Source organism: Symphalangus syndactylus, chromosome 21 (genome assembly GCF_028878055.3).
Source record: "Symphalangus syndactylus isolate Jambi chromosome 21, NHGRI_mSymSyn1-v2.1_pri, whole genome shotgun sequence".
Classification (NCBI taxonomy): domain Eukaryota; kingdom Metazoa; phylum Chordata; class Mammalia; order Primates; family Hylobatidae; genus Symphalangus; species Symphalangus syndactylus.
Window position 1 is genome coordinate 25633809 of NC_072443.2, and position 21850 is coordinate 25655658.

General features: G+C 40.7%; 1 protein-coding gene across 7 annotated transcripts in view; it reads left to right on the forward strand.

The window, feature by feature from the left end:
* Positions 1-21850, forward strand: part of CEP97 (centrosomal protein 97) — a 65966-nt gene that overhangs the window by 37736 nt on the left and 6380 nt on the right. For 4 of the 7 annotated variants that reach the window (XM_063629975.1, XM_055260591.2, XM_063629973.1 and 1 more), the window contains 4 exons: positions 12997-13161; positions 14646-14779; positions 15214-15988; positions 20034-20109. In XM_063629975.1, coding sequence (XP_063486045.1) covers positions 12997-13161; positions 14646-14779; positions 15214-15988; positions 20034-20109 — 1150 coding nt within the window. The remainder of the gene's footprint in view (positions 1-12996; positions 13162-14645; positions 14780-15213; positions 15989-20033; positions 20110-21850) is intronic. The other 3 variants (XM_055260592.2, XM_063629976.1, XM_063629977.1) reach the window with 1 other exon arrangement.

A 21850-nucleotide genomic window follows, 5' to 3' on the forward strand; every position in this document is an offset into this window, starting at 1 on the left:
GGCGCGAATAGGTGGTTTTCCCCTCATAGTGTAAACAAAACCTCCCACAAGTTCAAACTGGGCAGAGCCCACCACAGCTCAGCAAAGCTGCTGTAGCCAGACTGCTTCTCTAGATTCCTCCTCTCTGGGCAGGACATCTCTGAAAGAAAGGCAGCAGCCCCAATCAGGGGGCTTATAGATAAAACTCCCCATCTCCCACGGACAGAGCACCTGGGGGAAGGGGCAGCTGTGGACGCAGCTTCAGCAGGCTTAAACGTTCCTGCCTCCTGGCTCTGAAGAGAGCGGTGGATCTCCCAACACAGCCCTTGAGCTCTGCTAAGGGACAGACTGTCTCCTCAAGTGGGTCCCTGATCCCCATGCCTCCTGAGTGGGAGACATCTCCCAGCAACGGTTGACAGACACCAGCTCCGGCTGGCATTTGGTGAGTGCCCCTCTAGGATGAAGCTTCCAGGGGAAGGAACAGGCAGCAATCTTTGCTGTTCTGCAGCCTCTGCTGGTAATACCCAGGAAAACAGGTAGTGGATGTCCAGCAAACTCTAGCAGACCTGCAGCAGAGGGGCATGACTTAGAAGGAAAACTAACAAACAGAAAGGAATAGCATCAACATCAACAAAAAGGACGTCCACACAGAAACCCTATCCGAAGGTCACCAACATCAAAGACCAATGGTAGATAAATCCACGAAGATGGGAAAAACCAGTGCAAAAAGGCTGAAAATTCCAAAAACCAGAGCGCTTCTTCTCCCGCAAAGGATCACAACTCCCAGCAAAAGAACAAAACTGGACAGAGAATGAGTTTCACAAATTGACAGAAGTAGGCTTCAGAATAATAACAAACTCCGTTGAGCTAAAGGAGCATGTTCTAACCCAATGCAAGGAAGCTAAGAACCTTGAAAAAAGGTTAGAGGAATTGCTAACTAGAAAAACCAGTACAGAGAAGAACATAAATGACCTGATGGAGCTGCAAAACACAGCACGAGAACTTTGTGAAGCATACACAAGTATCAATAGTCGAATTGATGAAGAGGAAGAAAGGATATCAGACATTGAAGATCAACTTAATGAAATAAACCGTGAAGACAAGATTAGAGAAAAAAGAATGAAAAGGGATGAACAAAGCCTCCAAGAAATATGGGATTATGTGAAAAGACCAAACCTACGTTTGATTGGTGTACCTGAAAATGACAGGGAGAATGGAACCAAGTTAGAAAACACTCTTCAGGATATTATCCAGGAGAACGTCCCCAACCTAGCAAGACAGGCTAACATTCAAATTCAGGAAATAAAGAGAACACCACAAAGATACTCCTCGAGAAGAGCAACCCCAAGACACATAATCGCCAGATTTGCCAAGGTTGAAATGAAGGAAAAAATGTTAAGGGCAACCAGTGAGTAAAGTCAGGTTACAAAGGGAAGCCCATCAGACTTAACAGCAGATCTCTCTGCAGAAACCCCACAAGCCAGAAGAGAGTGGGGGCCGATATTCAACATTCTTAAAGAGAAGAATTTTCAACCCAGAATTTCATATCCAGCCAAACTAAGCTTCATAAGGGAAGGAGAAATAAAATCCTTTACACACAAGCAAAGGCTGAGAGATTTTGTTACCACCAGGCCTGCCTTACAAGAACCACTGAAGGAAGCACTACACGTGGAAAGGAAAAACCGGTACCAGCCACTGCAAAAACATACCAAATTGTAAAGATCATCAACACTACGAAGAAACTGCATCAACTAACGAGCGAAATAACCAACTAGCATCAAAATGACAGGATCAAATTCACGTATAACAATATTAACCTTAAATGTAAATGGGCTATTAGCCCCAATTAAAAGACATAGACTGGCAAATTGGATAAAGAATCAAGAACCATTGGTGTGCTGCACTCAGGAGATGCATCTCACATGTAAAGACACACATAGATTCAAAGGGATGGAGGAATATTTACCAAACAAATGGAAAGAAAAAAAAAAAAAAAAAAAGCGGGGGTTACAATTGTAGTCTCTGATAAAACAGACTTTAAACCAACATATATCAAAAAGACAAAGAAGGGCATTACATAATGGTAAAGGGATCAATGGAACAAGAAGAGCTAACTAGCCTAAATATATTTGCACCCAATACAGGAGCACCCAGATTCATAAAGCAAGTTCTTGGAGACCTACAAAAAGACTTAGACTCCCACACAATAATAGTGGGAGACTTTGACACCCCACTGTCAAAATTAGATCAATGAGAGAAAATTAACAAGGGTATTTAGGACTTGAAGTCAGCTCTGGACCAAGCAGACCTAATAGATATCTACTGAACTGTCCACACCAAATCAACAGAATGTACATTCTTTTCAACACCACATCACACTTACTCTAAAATTGACCACATAATTGGAAATAAAACACTCCTCAGCAAATGCAAAAGAACAGAAATCATAACAGTCTCTCAGACCACAGTGCAATCAAATTAGAACTCAAGATTAAGAAACTTAAAACCACACAACTGCATGGAAACTGAACAACCTCCTCCTGAATAACTACTGGGTACATGACGAAATTATAGCAGAAATAAATTTTTTGAAACCAATGAGAACAAAGACACAATATCCCAGAATCTCTGGTACACATTTAAAGCAGTGTGTAGAGGGAAATTTATAGCACCAAATGCCCACAGGAGAAAGCAGGAAAGATCTGAAATCAACACCGTAACATCACAATTAAAAGAACTAGAGAAGGAAGAACAAACAAATTCAAAACTAGCAGAAAACAGGAAATAACAAAGATCAGAGCAGAACTGAAGGAGATAGAGACATGAAAAACCCTTCAAAAAATCAATGAATTCAGGAGCTGGTTTTTTGAAAAGATCAACAAAATAGACTGCTAGCCAGACTAATAAGAAAAGAGAGAAGAATCAAATAGACACAATAAAAAATGACAAAGAACATATCACCATTGATCCCACAGAAAAACAAACTACCATCAGAGAATAAATACCTCTACACAAATAAACTAGAAAATCTAGAAGAAATAGATACATTTCTGGACACATACACCCACCCAAGACTAAACCAGGAAGAAGTCAGAGCCCTGAATAGACCAATAACAAGTTCTGATATTGAGGCAGTAATTAATAGCCTACCAACCAAAAGAAGCCCAGGACCAGACGGATTCACAGCTGAATTCTACCAGAGATACAAAGAGGAGCTGGTACTATTCCTTCTGAAACTATTCCAAACAAGAGAAAAAGAGGGACTCCTCCCTAACTTATTTATGAGGTCAGCAACATCCTGATACCAAAACCTGGCAGAGACACACACAAAAAAGAAAATTTCAGGCCAATATCCCTGATGAACATTAATGCAAAAGTCCTCAATAAAATACTGGCTAACCGAATCCAGCAGCACATCAAAAAGCTTATCCACCATGATCAAGTTGGCTTCATCCCTGGGATGCAAGGCTGGTTCATCATAGGCAAATCAATAAACGTAATCCATCACATAAACAGAACCAATGATAAAAACCACATGATTATCTCAATAGATGCAGGAAAGGCCTTCGATAAAATTCAACACCCCTGGCGGGGCGCGGTGGCTCATGCCTGTAATCCCAGCACTTTGGGAGGCCGAGGTGGGTGGATCACGAGGTCAGGGGTTAAAGACTAGCCTGGCCAAAATGGTAAAACCCCGTCTCTACTAAAAATATAAAAATTAGCCAGAGGTGGTGGTGGGCACTTGTAATCCCAGTTAGGAGGCTGAGGCAGAGAATTGCTTGAACCCAGGAGACGTAGGTTGCAGTAAGCTGAGATCACGCCACTGCACTCCAGCCCAGGCGACAGAGCAAGACTCCATCTAAAAAAAAAAAAAAAAAAAAAAAATCAACACCCCCTTCATGCTAAAAACTCTCAATAAACTAGGTATTGATGGAACATATCTCAAAATAATAAGAGCTATTTATGACAGACCCACAGCTAATATCATACTGAATGGGCAAAAGCTGGAAGCATTCCCTTTGAAAACTGGCATAAGACAGGGATGCCCTCTCTTACCACTCCTGTTCAACATAGTATTGGAAGTTTTGGCTAAGGCAGTCAGGCAAGAGAAAGAAATAAAGGGTATTCAGATAGGAAGAGAGGAAGTCAAATTGTCTCTGTTTGCAGATGACATGATTGTATATTTGGAAAACCCCATCATTCCAGCCCCAAATCTCCTTAAGCTGATAAGCAACTTCAGCAAAGTCTCAGGATACAAAATCAGTGTGCAAAAATCACAAGCATTCCTATACAACAATAATAGCCAAATCATGAGTGAACTTCCATTCACAATTGCTACAAAGAGACTAAAATACCTAGGAATACAACTTACAAGGGATGTGAAGGATCTCTTCAAGGAGAACTACAAACCAGTGCTCAAGGAAATAAGAGAGGACACAAACAAATGGAAAAGCATTCCATGCTCATGCACAAGAAGAATCAATATTGTGAAAATGGCCATACTGCCCAAAGTAATGTATAGATTCAGTGCTGTCCCCATCAAGCTACCATTGACTTTCTTTTTTTTTTTTTTTTGAGACAGAGTTTCACTCTTATTGCCCAGGCTGGAGTGCAATGGCATGATCTCGGCTCACTACAACCTCCACCTCCCGGGTTCAAGCGATTCTCCTGCCTCAGCCTCCCTAGTAGCTGGGATTACAGGCATGCGCCACCACGCCTGGCTAATTTTGTATTTTTAGTAGAGATGGGGTTTCTCCGTGTTGGTCAGGCTGGTCTTGAACTCCCTACCTCAGGTGATCTGCCCGCCTTGGCCTCCCAAAGTGCGGGGATTACAGGCGTGAGCCAACGCACCTGGTCGCATTGACTTTCTTCACAGAATTAGAAAAAAATACTTGAAATTGCGTGTGGAACCAAGAAAGAGCCTGTATAGCCAAGACAATCCTAAGCAAAAAGAACAAAGCTGGAGGTATCACACCACCTGACTTCAAACTACACTACAAAGCTGCAGTAACCAAAACAGTATAGTACTGGTACCAAAACAGTTATATAGACCAATGGAACAGAACAGAGGCCTCAGAAATAACACCACACATCTACAACCCTCTGATCTTTGACAAACCTGACAAAAACAAGCAAAGGGGAAAGGATTCCTTATTTAATAAATGGTGTTGGGAAAACTGGCTAGCCATATGCAGAAAACTGAAATTGTACCCCTTCCTTACACCTTATACAAAAATTAACTCAAGATGGATTAAAGACTTAAATGTAAGACCTAAAACTGTAAAAACCCTAAAAGAAAACCAAGACAATTCCATTCAGGACATAGGCATGGGCAAAGACTTCATGACTAAAACATCAAAAGCAATGGCAACAAACGCCAAAATTGACAAATGGAATCTAATTAAACTAAAGAGCTTCTGCACAGCAAAAGAAACTGTCATCAGAGTGAATAGGCAACCTACAGAATGGGAGAAAATTTTTGCAATCTATCCATCTGTCAAAGGGCCAATATCCAGAATCTACAAAGAACTTAAACAAATTTACAAGAAAAAACCCCATCAAAAAGTGGGCAAAGGATATGAACAGACATTTCTCAAAAGAAGACATTTATGCGGCCAGCAATCGTATGAAAAAAAGCTCATCATCACTGGTCATTACAGAAATGCAAATCAAAACCACAATGAGATACCATCTCATACCAGTTAGAATGGTGATCATTAAAAAGTCAGGAAACAGGCTGGGCGTGGTGGCTCATGCCTGTAATCCCAGCACTTTGGGAGTCCCAGGCAGATGGATCATGAGGTCAGAAGTTCGAGACCAGCCTGACCGACATGGTGAAACCCCGTCTCTACTAAAAATAGAAAAAAATTAGCTGGGTGTGGTGGCGCGCACCTGTAATCCCAGCTACTCAGGGGGCTGAGGCAGGAGAGTCACTTGAGCCCAGGAGGTGGAGGTTGCAGTGAGCCGAGATTGTGCCATTGCACTCCAGCCTGGGTGACTGAGTGAGACTCTGTCTCAAAAAAAAAAAAAAAAAAAAAGTCAGGAAACAACAGATGCTGGAGAGGATGTTAAGAAATAGGAACACTTTTACACTGTTGGTGGGAGTGTAAGTTCAATTATTGTGGAAGACAGTGTGGCAATTCCTCAAGGATCTAGAACCAGAAATACCATTTGACCCAGCAATCTCATTACCGAGTATATACCCAAAGGATTATAAATCATTCTACTATAAGGACACATGCACATGTATGTTTATTGTGGCACTTTTCACAATAGCAAAGACTTGGAACCAACCCAAATGCCCATCAATGATAGAGTGGATAAAGAAAATGTGGCACATATTCACAATGGAATACTATGGAGCCATAAAAATGGATCAGTTCATGTCTTTTGCAAAAACATGGATGAAGCTGGAAACTATCATTCTTAGCAAACTAACACAGGAACAGAAAACCAAACACTGCATGTTCTCAGTCATAAGTGGGAGTTGAACAATGAGAACACATAGACACAGGGAGGGGAACATCACACACCAGGGCCTGTTGGGTGGGGGGCTAGGGGAGTGATAGCATTAGGAGAAATACTTAATGTAGATGATGAGTTGATGGGTGCAGCAAACCACCATGGCATGTGTATACCTATGTAACAAACCTGCACATGCTGCACATGTATCCCAGAACTTAAAGTATTAAAAAAAAAAAAAAGTGTGGGAAGAAGGAAGAGATGGGAGGGTAGCTCAATAGCAAATTTTTTTCCAGACACATTTTTAAGAATTGTAGAAGTACAGAGCGAGACTCCATCTCAAAAAAAAAAAAAAAAAAAGAATTGTAAAAGTATCACATAATTAAGATATAGTTTTAAAATAATATTTTAAAATATCCTTATAATCACTTCAGAGAACAGGAAGAGAGCATGGCTGCACATGGTGGCTCACACTTGTAGTCCCATTACTTGGGAGGCCAAGGTGGGTGGATTGCTTGAGCCCAGGAGTTTGAGACCAGTCTGGGCAATATGGTGAAACCCTGTCTCTACAAAAAAATACAAAAAATTTGCTGGGTGTGGTGGTGTGTGCCTGTAGTCCCAGCTACTCAGGAGGCTGAAGTGGGAGGATTGCTTGAGCCAGGGAGGTGGATGTTGCAGTGAGATGAAATTGCACCACTGCACTCCAGCCTGGGCAACAAAGTGGAAAAAAAAAATACAACCAGCATCCAGAGATCCCCTTTGTTTCCCTCTGGTCGTAACTCCCCTCCTCACTAGAAGTAACTATTATGGTAACTTTTTAATAATTCAGAAAGATTTTTTTTTCCTAGTTATTATGGCATCTTCAACCAGCTTCTGCTAGAATATATATTTTGAAGACAGAGTGTCGCTGTGTTTCCCAGGCTAGAGTGCAGTGGCATGATCATAGCTCATTGCAACCTCCGCCTCCTATGCTGAAGGGACCATCCTGTCTCAGCCTTCCAAGTAGCTGGGACTATAGGCACACACCACTGTGCCCAGCTCATTTTAAAATTTTTAGTTTAGATAAGGTTTTGCTATGTTGCCTGGGCTGGTCTTGAATTCCTGGGCTAGAGCAGTCCTCTTACCTCAGCCTCCCAAAATGCTGGGATTATACATTTGAGCCACTGCACCCAGCTAGAATAACCAGAATTAAAAGACGGATGGCCGGGTGTGGTGGCTCATACCTGTAATCCTAGCACTTTGGGAGGCTGAGGCGGGAGGATCACTGAGGTTGGGAGTTCGAGACCAGCCTGACCAACATAGAGAAACCCCGCTCTGTTAAAAATACAAAAAAATTAGCTGGGTATGGTTGCACATGCCTGTAATCCCAGCTACTCGGGAGGCTGAGGCAGGAGAATCACTTGAAACCAAGAGGCAGAGATTACAGTGAGCTGAGATCGTGCCATTGCAGTCTAGCCTGGGCAACAAGAGTGAAACTCCATCTCAAAAAAAAAAAAAAAAAAAGACTGATAATACTAAGGGTATGGTGCAATTGGAAAGCTCATAAACCACTCTAGGGAACTATAAATGGTACAACTACTTTGAAAAACTAGAAGTATCTACTGGAGCTAAATGTACATATATACTCTGTTACCCAGCAATTTTACTTCACATGTATACTGTATAGAAATAGCTACTTAGGTCTTCCAAAAGACATGTACATGCATGTTGACAGCAGCCCTATTCATAATAGCATGTCAGCCTATACAAGAATGGATAGAGTTCTCAAAAAAAAGAAAAAAAAAAGCGTCGGCACATTGGTTCACACCTGTAATCCTAGCACTTTGGGAGGCCAAGGTGGTGGATCACCTGAGGCCAGGAGTTCAAGACCAGCCTGACCAACATGGTGAAACCCCGTCTCTACTAAAAATACAAAATTAGCTGGGTGTGGTAGCACATGCCTGTAATTCCAGCTACTTGGGAGGCTGAGGCAGGAAAATCACTTGAACCCAGGCAGCGGAGGTTGCAGTGAGCTGAGATTGCACACAGTGCACTCCAGCCTGGGCAACAAGAGCAAAACTCTGTCTCAAAAAAAAAAAAAGGATAGAGTTACACTCAAACTAGGAACCTAGATGGTTGGTGCTGTGCTAGAGACAAAATGCTGTTGCAGTTGTAGTCTGTCAACAGTGCTCCCATGCTTTAAAACAACTCTGGAAGTATTGTGTTCAGGAAGGAGGCATTATTCTAAGGGAGAGCTATTACCTTAAAAATTGGTATTTGGCCTGATCAGTGTTGAAAATATTTTCCTGGTCAACATTGAGAATTGCCCTGAAGGACAGGAAGGAATTTTCAGTTTTTAAAGTCTGCCCATTCTGGTTGTTATTTGCTAAGAACACCCAGGTTAAAGTTCTCCATTATGAAATGTATCCTAGATTCTTTGATAACATCAGGTAGCTAGATCTTGATTTGAGTGTATGTGTTACCCAAAAGAGTAACTTGAGCAGTAACCAAACCTTGTGGTGCTTTGGCTGAGCCATTTCTCAGAGTTGAGCATACCTGTGGAAAGATGAGCATCTTTGTGTGGCACCTCAGTGTTTGGAGTTCTTTCTGAATGTGCTTAGATCTCTGTTTTGCTACTGACAGGAACCTGCACAAAGCTATAACTCTGTTGCTTAGTTAGAGATCTTATGGGAGCAGAACCTTGGAGAAAGTTAATATTCCTTTTTAAAATTATTTAAGTTGAAATTCCTAGTGCTAGATATTTTTCTTTTTAATTTTTAGAGATGGGGTCTCGCATTGTTGTCTAGGCTGGAATGCAGTGACAGGGTCACAGCTTACTGCAGCCTCAACCTCCCAGGCTCAAACGATTCTTCTGCTTCAGCCTCCCTAGTAGCTGAGAATAGATGCATGCCACCAAAAAAAATTAGCCTGACTAATTTTTTAAACTTTTTTGTAGGGAAGGGTTCTTGCTATGTTGCCCAGTCAGGTCTGGAACTCCTGGGCTTGTTGGATCCTCCCGCCTCAGCCTCCCAAAGTGTTGGGATTACAGATATGAGCCACTGCACCTAGCCAATATCCTTTTTTTTAAAGAGATATTTCAAATATATAGAAAGTTAGAGAGAATAACATAATGAACATCTATGTACCCACCATGCAGCTTCAACAATTGTCAATATTTTGCCAGTCTTGTTTCATTCCACATTTTTTGTTGGAGTATTTTAAAAGCAAATATCAGATATCCTTTTATTCAGTACTCCTTTTTTTTTTTTTTTTTTGAGACGGAATCTCGCTGTGTCGCCCGGGTTGGAGTGCAGTGGCATGATCTCAGCTCACTGCAAGCTCTGCCTCCCGGGTTCTGGCCATTCTCCTGCCTCAGCCTCCCAAGTAGCTGGGACTATAGGCGCCCGCCACCACACCCGGCTAATTTTTTGTATTTTTAGTAGAGACGGGGTTTCACCATGTTAGCCAGGATGGTCTCTATCTCCTGACCTTGTGATCCTCCCCGCCTTGGCCTCCCAAAGTGTTGGGATTACAGGCGTGTAGTAGCTGGTATTACATTTTTTTTTTTTAAAGAGACAGAGCAAGTTGTTTTAAGTTCCCTTTCTTAATAGTTGTTACTTCTCTTGTTTTAAGTAAACAGTTCCTTCACTTTCAAGAGTGGAATCATACTCCAATGACTTGAAATTAATATGTGAGAGGCCAGGCATGGTGGCTTATGCCTGTAATCTTAGTGCCTGGGAAGGTCAACATAGGAGGATCACTTGAAGTCAGCAGTTCAAGACCAGACTGGGCAACACAGTGAGTCCCCATCTCTAAAAAAAAGTAAAAAATGAAAAAATTAGCTGGGTATGGTGGTGCAAACCTGTAGCTTCAGCTACTTGGGAGGCTGAGGTGGGAGGACTGAGTGAGCCCAGCAGTTTGAGGCTGCAGTGAGCCATGATAGTGCCATTGCACTCCAGCCTGGTTGGCAGAAAGACCTTGTCTCAAAAAAAAAAAAGATTAATATGTTAGAGCTGAATGAGTCTTAATTTTGTTTTTTTTTTTTTTAATTGAAAATGGTATTTTAATTGACAGGGAGTTTTTTTTTTTTTTTTTTTTTTTTTACCAAGGATTTAATATAATTTGTGTAGGGATATGTTTATTGATGAATTCATGTGAAGCAAAGTGGAAAATCAGATCTTATAGCAGTTGACGATCTACATTTTGTGTTTTTTTTTCCACAAAAACTTAAACTGTGGGATATTCAAGCTTGAGCTCTTTCCTCTAGCCTCTTAGTTTCACTTTTCTGTCTTCCCAAAGTACAGATCATCTATAACTTAGAAATATTGCTTGCTGGGAAATATTAAAGTTGATGATTGTCTTCTACTCTGGACCTATTTTTGTACAACCTTTCAACGTGCCATTTGTTTGTCAGGAGAATGTATGGAAACTTAGAGCAGATTTCATGAAGATTCTAAATGATTTTGATTTAGTCCACAGGGATGTTTCCATGGAAGGAATACTTCTTTTTTTTTTGAGATGGAGTCTCACTCTATTGCCCAGGCTGGAGTGCAGTGGCGTGATCTCGGCTTACTGCAAGCTCCGCCTCCCGGGTTCACACCCTTCTCCTGCCTCAGTCTCCCGACTAGCTGGGACTACAGGTGCATGCCGCCACGCCTGGCTATTTTTTTGTATTTTTAGTAGAGAAGGGGTTTCACTGTGTTAGCCAGGATGGTCTCAATCTCCTGACCTCGTGATCTGCCCACCTCGGCCTCCCAAAGTGCTGGGATTACAGGTGTGAGCCACTGCACCTGGCCCATGGAAGGAATACTTCTAATTATTTTTATTAAATAAACTAAACTTTTTTTTTTTTTTTTTTTTTTTAAGAAACAGAATCTTGCTTTGTTGTCCAGGCTGGCTTCAAACTCCTGGGCTCAAGCAGTCCTCCCACCTCGGCCCCACAAAGTGCTGGGATTACAAGCATAAGCCACCGCATCCGGCCCTTGCTTCATCTTATACCTTCACTCACTCTCCCTTCTTCTATACTATTTTGAAGCCGATCTCAGATTACATATCATTTCACCTGTTAGTATTTCAGTCTATGTCTCTAAAAGAGAAGAACTCTTAAAGAAACAACCATAATGCTATTATCACATCTTAAAAAAAAATTAACAAAGTGCCCTAATATCAGATATTCAGTGCTTACATTTTCAATCCTTATAAATGAATTTTGTATCTTAGAAACAGAATTCAAATAATTACGGCCTTATGTCACAGTTGGTTGATATATTTCTTAAGTTTCTTTCTTCCTCTGTTTAGTGTCTTAAAGCAGCGGTATCCTACTATGGCATGCTCTGTAGGTTTGCTGTGCTGACTGAGCGGTTCTTTCTTGGGGCCTCCTGGGCTTGCACTCAGATCACAGATGGGGCTAGAGTCATCTGAAGGCTTAACTTGGCTAGATGTCCAAGATGACTCTCTTGAATCTCTCAATCTATCTGTCTCTCTTCTCTTTTATTTTCTTTGCTTTCTTTTCTCTCTCTCCCTTTCTTTTCTTTTCTTCTTTTGGTTGTAGTTGAAGAAGTCAGAATATTTGTCCTATAGAGTTTCCCATTATCTGCTCATTTTACCAACTGCATCCCTGTGTCCTTTGACATATTCCTCTCCCTTCTGTATTTTCTGTAAATTGGATATGGATGTTTGTTCAGATTCAGGTTTGATTTTTTTTTTTTTTTTTGAAGGGAGGACTATAAGGTTGGTGCAAAAGTAATTGCAGTTTTTACTTAGTGGGTTCTGTTGGGAGGCATACAGTGTCTAGTTTTCTCTTGTGTTATTAGTAGCTATTAATGATCAATGCCTAAATCTGCTAATTCATTAAGGGTTGCAAAATGGTGAAGTTCTAACTCTATCACTCTTTTTTTTATTAGTTGGAATACTATGAAGTAACTATCTGGTTATGCATTGGCATAGTTTGTATAGAAAAGATAGAATTAATGGTAAGGAGTTGGTGGTTCACTAGTATCCTCCAACTTTGACCAGTTCACTTTTGTTTTTGTTTTTGTTTTTTTTTATGGAGACGAGGGTCTTGCTATGTTGCCCAGGCTAGAGTGCAGTGACTGTTGACAGGTATGATTATAGTGTACTATAGCCTCAAACACCTGACCTCAAGCGATCGTCCTACCCCAACCTCCTGAGTAGCTGAGATTACACATGCCACCATACCCAGCTAGTTTTTTTTTCTTTTAACTGTTATTATGAACTAATGGATTTAAATGCAGTTCATCTATTTAGGCATTTCAGTGTGACAGAATGAATGGAGAGAATACTCATTGCTTCCTTGAAAATGATTTAAAAATATTTGGCACCATTAGTCCAAGCTCAATGGAAGTGCCCCTAAGCAAGAAAAAGAGTTTGAAACATTATTAGAATGAGGAATATGAGTCGGAATGATAGATTTAAAAAAAAATTGAATGAATTTTATTTATGAAAAACATCCAGTGGTGCTATAAAGGTAAGTTAAGAACGAAGATCATTGTTGCCTGACAATGTGTATTGACTATTCTCATGCCATCTCCTCTTTTTTATGTTCCTCAATTCCAGTTTGAAAGCTGAATGGCTCTATAGTCAAGGCAAGGGGAGAGCATATCGGCCTGGCCAGCACATCCAGCTTGTCCAATATCTGGCTACAGTCTGCCCCCTTACTTCTACGCTAGGTCTTCAAACTGCAGAGGATGCCAAACTAGAGAAGATTTTGAGCAAACAGAGGTGAGCCCATTTATTTCTAACAACTGATGAATTCACAAGTTAAAATACCTCTGAGTCTTTGCTATGGTGATAGTAAGCCTGAGGCAAGTGCTGCGGCCCACATTTCTGGACACTCAGTCCCCTTGTCACTGCAGCAGTTCCTTCAGGGAAGCTGAATTGTGCACTGCAAACAGCCAAACAATATGGTATGGAGGAATAGAGGGCTTTTTTTTGTTTTAAAGACAGGGTCTTGGTCTCTTGGTCTGTGAGTACAGCAGCATAATCATAGGTCACTGCAGCAGCAACTACAGGTGCATGCCACCATGGTTGGCTAATTTTTTGTAGAGATGAGGTCTCACTTTGTTACTCAGGCTGATTTTAAACTCTTGGCTTCAAGCAGTTCTCCTGCTTCGGCCTCCTAAAGTGCTAGGATAATAGGTATGAGCTACTACACCAGGAAACGGGATAGGATTTTTAAAAAATATATTTGTTCTTTTTTTTTTTTTTTTTTTTTTTTCCCTGAAGACATAGTGTCACTCTTGTCCAGGCTGGAGTGCTGTGGCGTGATCTTGGCTCACTGCAACCTCCACCTCCCAGTTCAAACAATTCTCGGGTCTCAGCCTCCTGAGTAGCTGGGATTACAGGCATGTGCCACCACACCTAGCTAATATTTTATTTTTAGTAGAGATGGGTTTTTGCCATGTTAGCCAGGCTGGTCTTGAACTCCTAACCTCAGGTGATCTGCCTGCCTTGGCCTCCCAAAGTGCTGGGATTACAGTCATTAGATACTGCATCCGCCACCCCTCCCCCCTTTTTTTTTTTTTTGAGGCAGGGGCTCACTTTGTCACCAGGTTGGAGTGCAGTGGTGTGATCTCAGCTCCCTGCCTCCTCAGTCTCCTGGCCTCAAATGATCCTCCCTCTTCAGACCCCCTGCTGTCTGTGCCTGTAGCTGCGACTACAGGCACGCACCACCATGCCCTGGCTAATTTTTTATATTTTTTGTAGAGATGGGGTTTCATCATGTTGCCCAGGCTGATCTTGAACTCCTGAGCTCCAGTGATCCACCTGCCTTGGCCTCCCAAAGTGCTGGGATTACAGGTGTGTGACACTGTGCCCGACCTATTTGTTCTTTAATGTAGGTGTTTCTTGTGGATTTTTGAATACTTAAGAGGTATATCTGCCTTCAAAGGGTACAGTAAAAAAAAGAGAAAAAGTATTGCCAGAAGCATTTAATATTTACTTTCTTTATCAGAGATCCTGCCTTTAAATGTTTTTGTATGTGTGTATGTGTGCAAGTAGGGTGTCTGTCTTTGCAATTACAAAATAAGCTTCTTAACTGTCTTTATCCAGTGCTTTCAAATGAGGATTTATAATTTGGCAGTAATTAAAAGTACCTACTTTGAGAACTTGTAAACTTCTGCCTTTTTGACATTGTTACCTAGGAAGCAGAAAATCTTTCTCTTTTTGGTTTGTGTTAAATCAGACCAGATGTTATTGATTTTTAGGTTTCACCAGAGGCAGTTGATGAACCAAAGCCAAAATGAAGAGTTGTCTCCTCTTGTTCCTGTTGAAACAAGGGCATCCCTTATTCCTGAGCATTCAAGCCCTGTTCAAGATTGCCAGATATCCCAGGAAAGTGGTAAGAAATTAATTTATCTCTGATCCCTTTACTCCAAGTTGTTTAATTTGTCGGGTATCATAAAGCAGAAAAAGGTGCATATTTTCATAATTTTTTGTTAGTTTGCTAACTTCAGTAATCATTTAGATCTTATACATATCTATGTATATACACACCTATATATGTATGTATATTATAACTGCTATATTTCTAATTTTAAGAAACATTTCAAGGACTACTACCTTTTGAATAGACATGATGCTTTGATTATTATGATTATCACAAGAATTCATTTTCTTAAAAATGTTTGGTTCGATGTTTTAGGCATATTGGAAGAAGTCACTGAGGGGATTTTTTTGCATTTTACTCTATTTCGAGGAATAGATTTCATTAAAGGGACATAACTAAAATGTAAATATTTAGTGGTTTAAATGATACTCTGTTGATTCTTCTAGAGCCCATCATTCAAGTCAATTCTTGGGTTGGGATAAACAGTAATGATGATCAGTTATTTGCGGTTAAGAATAATTTTCCAGCCTCTGTACACACTACGAGATATTCTCGAAATGATCTGCACCTGGAAGACATACAGACGGATGAGGACAAGTTAAGCTGTAGTCTTCTCTCTTCAGAGTCTACTTTTATGCCAGTTGCATCAGGACTATCTCCACTATCACCTACAGTTGAGCTGAGGCTGCAGGGCATTAACTTGGGCCTAGAAGATGATGGTGTTGCAGATGAATCTGTGAAAGGGCTGGAAAGCCAGATGTTGGATAAGGAAGAGGAAAAGCCTTTATGGGCTGCAAATGAGAATTCTGTTCAAATGATGAGAAGTGAAATCAATACAGAGGTAAATGAGAAAGCTGGGCTATTACCTTGTCCTGAGCCAACAATAATCAGCGCTATCTTGAAGGATGATAACCACAGTCTTACATTTTTTCCTGAGTCAGCTGAACAGAAACAACCAGACATAAAGAAACCAGAAAATACACAACCAGAAAATAAAGAAACTTCAGAGAAACTTCCCATGATTTTAACCCAGAGATCTGTTGCTTTGGGACAAGACAAAGTTGCCCTTCAGAAGTTAAATGATGCAGCCACCAAGCTTCAGGCCTGTTGGCGGGGATTTTATGCCAGAAACTACAACCCTCAAGCCAAAGATGTGCGTTACGAAATCCGGCTATGCAGAATGCAAGAGCACATTGTCTGCTTAACTGATGAAATAAGGAGGTGGGTCAGAAGTCCTTTTGATGCACTGTTTTGTTGGTTTGAGGGTGTTAGATTCTTATAGTTAATTCAGAACACTGTGCTTCTGTGATTATAACACTTTTCACACAATGTAGCCACTGTTGGTTTGGTTGTCTCCTACAGTGTACCGAAAGCATCTGGAGAGCAGACACTATCTGCTCTATCTCCTCATCTCCATCCCTAGCAAAGCACTTGATACATAGATGCAATGTAGTGATAAATGTTCAATGAACGTGAGCTTTATAGGGATCTGTAATTCTAAACATAGAAAGGTACAGAAAACATTGAAAAACCAAGTATAAAAATGATAAGATGATGAAGTCTACATGGAATTCAGTACATGACATAAGAATTAAAGAAAATAGCAGGGATTCAGAAGGGGCTAAAATTCTATAGGACTACAATAGGAGTTATTTCTTAATCCCATGGCTCATATGTTTTACTGACTGCTAACCCAGGAAAGTTAGGATTTCATTAATATTGCAACTAGTAATATTTACCGGTATTATCGGGTAGAAGAGGAAGAGGCAGCAAAGGATACTGAGAAGGGACAGCCAGAGTGGTAGGAAAACTAGGAGAGTTCCACTTTCAACAGGAGAAAGTGTTTCAGGAGAGATGAGAGGTGCCATAAAGAGGACAGAGGCATTAGACTTGGCAGTTGGAGGCTATTGGTGACTGTGTTGGTGATTCTCCAGACTATCCTCAGGTTGGATGATTTGCTAAAAGGACTCACAGAACTCGGGAAAATACTATTCTGTTCATCATTATGGTTCATTACAGCAAAAGGATACAGACTAGAATCAGTAAAGAAAAAAGATGCCTAGGGCAGAGTCTAGGAGAGATGAGGTGCAAGCTTCTAGTTGTTCTCTTTCGGTGGAGTTGTACAGACAGGGCTTAATTCTCTCAGCAATTATGTATGATAACACATATGAAGTATTGCCAGCTGGCGAAAGTTACCTCATCTTTGGTGTCCAGAGTTTTTATTGTGGGCCAGTCACATAGGTATTGTGTACCCATGTAACTGATCTTAACTATTTGGACCTCAGGCCACATAGAGGTCACACTGATACTCCATGTGCCAGGACCCCGGACGAACAAAACAGATGTTGACTAGAAATCATTGATTGCCTAAACTATCTGATGTGGACCAAGACCCCAGGGGTATAAAGATACTCCTTTTCAGTCAGGATATTCCAAGGGCTTAGAGATTATCTCCAAGGAGTCAGTCAAGGGCCAGTCTTATCTTTGCAATGTACAGTGTTTGAACATTCCTGTCCTGCTGAGTTAACTCTTTACTGCACAATGACCTTCCCAAGAGCAGCTTCAGTGGTGTAGAGGGATGAAGGCCATTTTGGAATGGGTTGAATAGTGAATGAGAGGTAAAGAGTTTGAAGGATGAGTGTAGCCAATTCTTGGAAAGAGTTGTTTTGAGGTAAACAAGAGAAAAGAGAGTTAAGTGGTGTCTGGAGGAGAATCTAGATTAAAGGAACATTCTCTTTTGGAGATGAGAGATATAGTTTGTTCATGTGTTGATGGAATGAATAAATAAGGAGGGAAAAATTGATGGTGCAGCAAAAAAAAAAAAAAAAGGAAGAGCAGGATTGCAGTTCTTGAGAAGGTAAGAGAGGAAGAAATGTAGTGTCGAAGTAGAGGAAGTGGCCTGAGATGGGAGCAGGAACAGGTAAGGTGGTAGGTTTGATGGTGGGAGATGGGAAAAAGTCCTATCTGCTGCTGCTTCTTTTTCAATAATGTATAAGATGTGGTCAACGCCTGAAAATGAGGAGGGGGTGAAGGAGGTGTAAGGAGAGAAGTATGAGGTGTGAGGTAGTCATCTTAAACATGACCTTATGAGGAAAATGGAGGAGGGTTGCTGGACAATGTGAGAAAATGCTTAAAAGTGCAAAACAATAGGTCAGGTTGTATGATTTTCATCAGCAATTCTTAGCTGTTCTGTTCTGATTCAGGCATGGTTAATTTGGTTCAGCCAGGAATGATTTTTTTTCCTAGGTGATATTGTAGAGAGAGAGGGGGAAGGGCAAGAGAGCTGAAGATATTTGAGAGGGAGTAATAATGATAGATCTTAGATTTTATATATTTTTTGAGACGGGGTCTTGCCCTGTTGCTGAGACTGGAGTGTAGTGGTGTGATCATAGCTCACTGTAACCTTGAACTCCTGGGTTCAAGTGATTCTCCCACTTGAGGCTCCCAAGTAGCTGGGACTATAGGCATGCACCACCATGCCCAGCTAATTAAAAAAAATTTTTTTTAAAGAGATGAAGTCTATGTTGCCCAGGCTGGTCTTGAACTCCTGGCCTCAAGCAATCCTCCTGCCTTAGCCTCCTAAAGTTCTGGGATTACAGATGTGAATTACCTTGCTGACTGGAATTTTATTTTTATTTTTTATTTAAAAAAATTTTTTTGAGATGGAGTCTCCCTCTTGTCACCCAGGCTGGAGTACAATGGCACGATCTCGGCTTATTGCAACCTCTGCCTCCCAGGTTAAGGTGATCCTCCTGCCTCAGCCTCCCAAGTAGCTGGGATCACAGGCACCCGCCACATGCCTGGCTAATTTTTTTTTTTTGCAGTTTTAGTAGAGACAGGGTTTCACCAGGTAGGCCAGGCTAGTCTCAAACTCCTGACCTCAGGTGATCTGCCTGTCTGGGCCTCCCAAAGTGCTGGGATTACAGGTGTGAGCCACTGTGCCCAGCCTGGCTGGAATTTTAAATGAGGTAAAAGGGAAGTGAAGGCAGGAGGGAAGGATCATTGGACTGGAGGTCTAGATTGTTGCAGTAGGGTACTACAGCAAGTGAACTGGGAGGATAGGAAGTAGTGGTTGGTGTTGGGTGCTTAGAACCATGTCTGAAAGTGGTATAGTCAAAATGATTTGGTTTAGGGTGAGACTATGAGAATGGGTGACTGACATGGGGTGGATTATTTTTAGAGCATCCATGTGAATGTTGAGGTCTCCAAAAATGATGACAGGTATGGGGCAAAGAGAAAGCGTGGTGCTGAGACTTCAGTGAATGGGACCAGATGGTGGGAGGTCAGTACTTGACAAAGAATTTTGGAAAATTTAGCAGGATGGCAGGAGTTAAAGGAGGGAGATGAAGCATCATTTGAAAACAACAGTGAGAAGCAATCTTTCAACCCTGATGTGTGAGAGGGAAAAATAGCTTCCACTTCAGAGGGCTATAGTGCTCTCAGAAGTGGGTCTGCTTTGGACAAGGAAAAGTTCAGAGAGAGATGGATATATAAGGGAGTTTGCTGATTGTAATTCAGGAGTTCTGGATGGCACAGGAGAAAGGCTTGGGGGACTAGAGAAAGTGGAGAATTGGGTCAGAGGTGTGGAACAAAATGATGTTGACAGTTTGGGTGATAATGGATCACTAAAGGAGGAGCCTTAGGTTTGTGATAGGCCTAAGTATGGAGAGAACAGCAGTGAGCCCAGAGCTAAGACTTTAATGAATGAATGAGGAATAATGGATGGGAGGTCTGTTGTTAGCAAGGCGTAGGTCAGAGACCTGGGCAAACAGAATAGTAAAGTTTGATGGGATTAGTCTTTAGGAGAGGGTGTTTCAAGTTGTGATCATGAGTACTTAAGTGTGACCCTTAATTGTTTTGGAGGCTTTGGATAGCCACTCCTTTTTTGCACTTTCTGTTCCTTTGGTTTGTTTGGCTGAGAAATTGAAGCCTGACGAAGAGCCATTTAACATTTTATTTTATTTCTTACTACTGGAAATACTTTGTTGAACTAATACCTGTATTTCAGTCATATCTCCTTTGGCTTCTACTTTGAGTCACAGTTCAAAATTAAGGTTTATGATGTCACTTATAAAACTGTTCCATTTTGTTTCTGAGGTTAAAAAAATAAAAATAAAATAAGGTTTTAATTTGGATATTCTAAAAGTGGGAAAGACAACTATTAGATTATTAATCTCTTTACAATGCATGTGTTTATGAGTTGTAACAGGAAGTCTGAGTCAAAGCACCCTTCCTTATGTCAATAATGTGTTTTGAATTATTGTAGATTACGAAAAGAAAGAGATGAAGAACGTATTAAAAAATTTGTACAAGAAGAAGCTTTCAGATTCCTTTGGAACCAGGTAAAACTCCCTCCTGCTGATTTACCTCATATATGATCAAATAAAAATTCTATATTCATTGAGATAATCATAGAGTACTCAGGTGTATTAAGCACTCTTGTTCAAGGTTAAGGGTATGGCTTGTGTTCTTTGCCACTAACTGTGAACTAGGACAGTGAATTTTGTTGCATTTTATTTAATCTGAAGAAAAATATTCTGACAATTTTGACAAGAAAAGCAAAATAGTATAAAGCAGGAGGAAACTGGCTTAACTGAAGGCTGTTAGAGCTTTCCAATAGATACAACAACCCCAATTTGAAGTTTCATGTAGCTATCGATCTATCTTTTGGGAATATTTGAATGAATGGTGATTAAGATGGTATATGACTACAATATGCATGTCCTAAAAAGTATACATAACTGTATAGGAGAGTATTTGAATCCTATAATAGCACACTTTAGGGACAATTTAGGCAGTTGGTTTTACTAGCATTGTATCACATCAAATACTTCTTGATGATAATTTCTTGAAAATATTTTAATAAAATTTACATTTCTTCTTTTTTATAGAAATGGGGTCTTGCCATATTGCCCAGGCTGGTGTCAAACTTCTGGGCTCAAGCAATCTTCCCTCCTCAGCCTCCCAAAGTGAGCCACATCACCTGGCCAAATTTGTTATAATAGGATTTGACCTATAAAATGAAAAAATAATTATTGATTTGTAAAGTTTTGTAGTTACCAACAATAGAGGAATGGTTAAATTATAGACTAATAATACTGTGGAATACCATGGAACAGTTAAAAAGAATAAGGTAATAGTATTCACCAACATGGAAAGATCTCCAAAATAATACTGTTTAGTAAAAAAAAACAGCACTAGCGCATTACAGCCTTGAACTCCTCAAGTGATCCTTCTGCTGTAGCCTCCCAAGCAGTTGGGACTGCAGGCACACACCAGTGTGCTCAGCTTCCCTGTGTGTTTGAAAATACTACCTAGAAAAAAGTCTGGAAGGATATGCATCAAGTTGCTGTCAGTAATTACCTTGGAGGGGGGTTAAAGGGAAACTAAAAACTGTACATACTGCTTTCCTGTTTGCAGTTTTTACAGTAAAATTTTGGAATTTTTGTTATACTTTAGAAATGTAGAGGTCAGATTATCAAGAATTTGGTATGTTTTTAGGTATTCTAGAAAGTTGCTTATACTATATTGTTAGCTAATACTTAAAAACTCTAATCTCTACCTGGGTATCTGAAATGAGACTTATTTTACAAGATCTACTTATATCAAGGGCTCTAACCTGTCTTATTGAATAGATCTCAGTATATCTTGAATACATTATTGACCCCTTAGTCAGCTAGGCATGTACTGTTGTGCATTATTGACCCCTTAGTCAGCTAGACATGTACTGTTGTGCTTCTTGCTGTTTTTCTAGTAGAAGCAAGAGAATTGCTTTGGCCCATTCCCACTCCTGGTGAGGGCCTTTTGTTACCAGGGATGTGTACCATTTGTGCCAGTCTGGTTTTAGGCTTGGGATGCTATGGAAAAGATAAAGGGAGTCAGCAGTTCTAGCTCCAGTTCTGCCATTTGCCAGCTTCATGACTGCTGGAGAAAAGAGCTCAAAGGAAAATTGTAAAATAGATAGGTGGCTTGTGCCCATAATCCCAGCACTTGGGAGGCCAAGGCAGGAGGAGTGCTTGAGCCCAGGAGTTCAAGACCATCCTGGGCAACAAAGTGAGACCCAATCGCTACAAAAAAAATTTT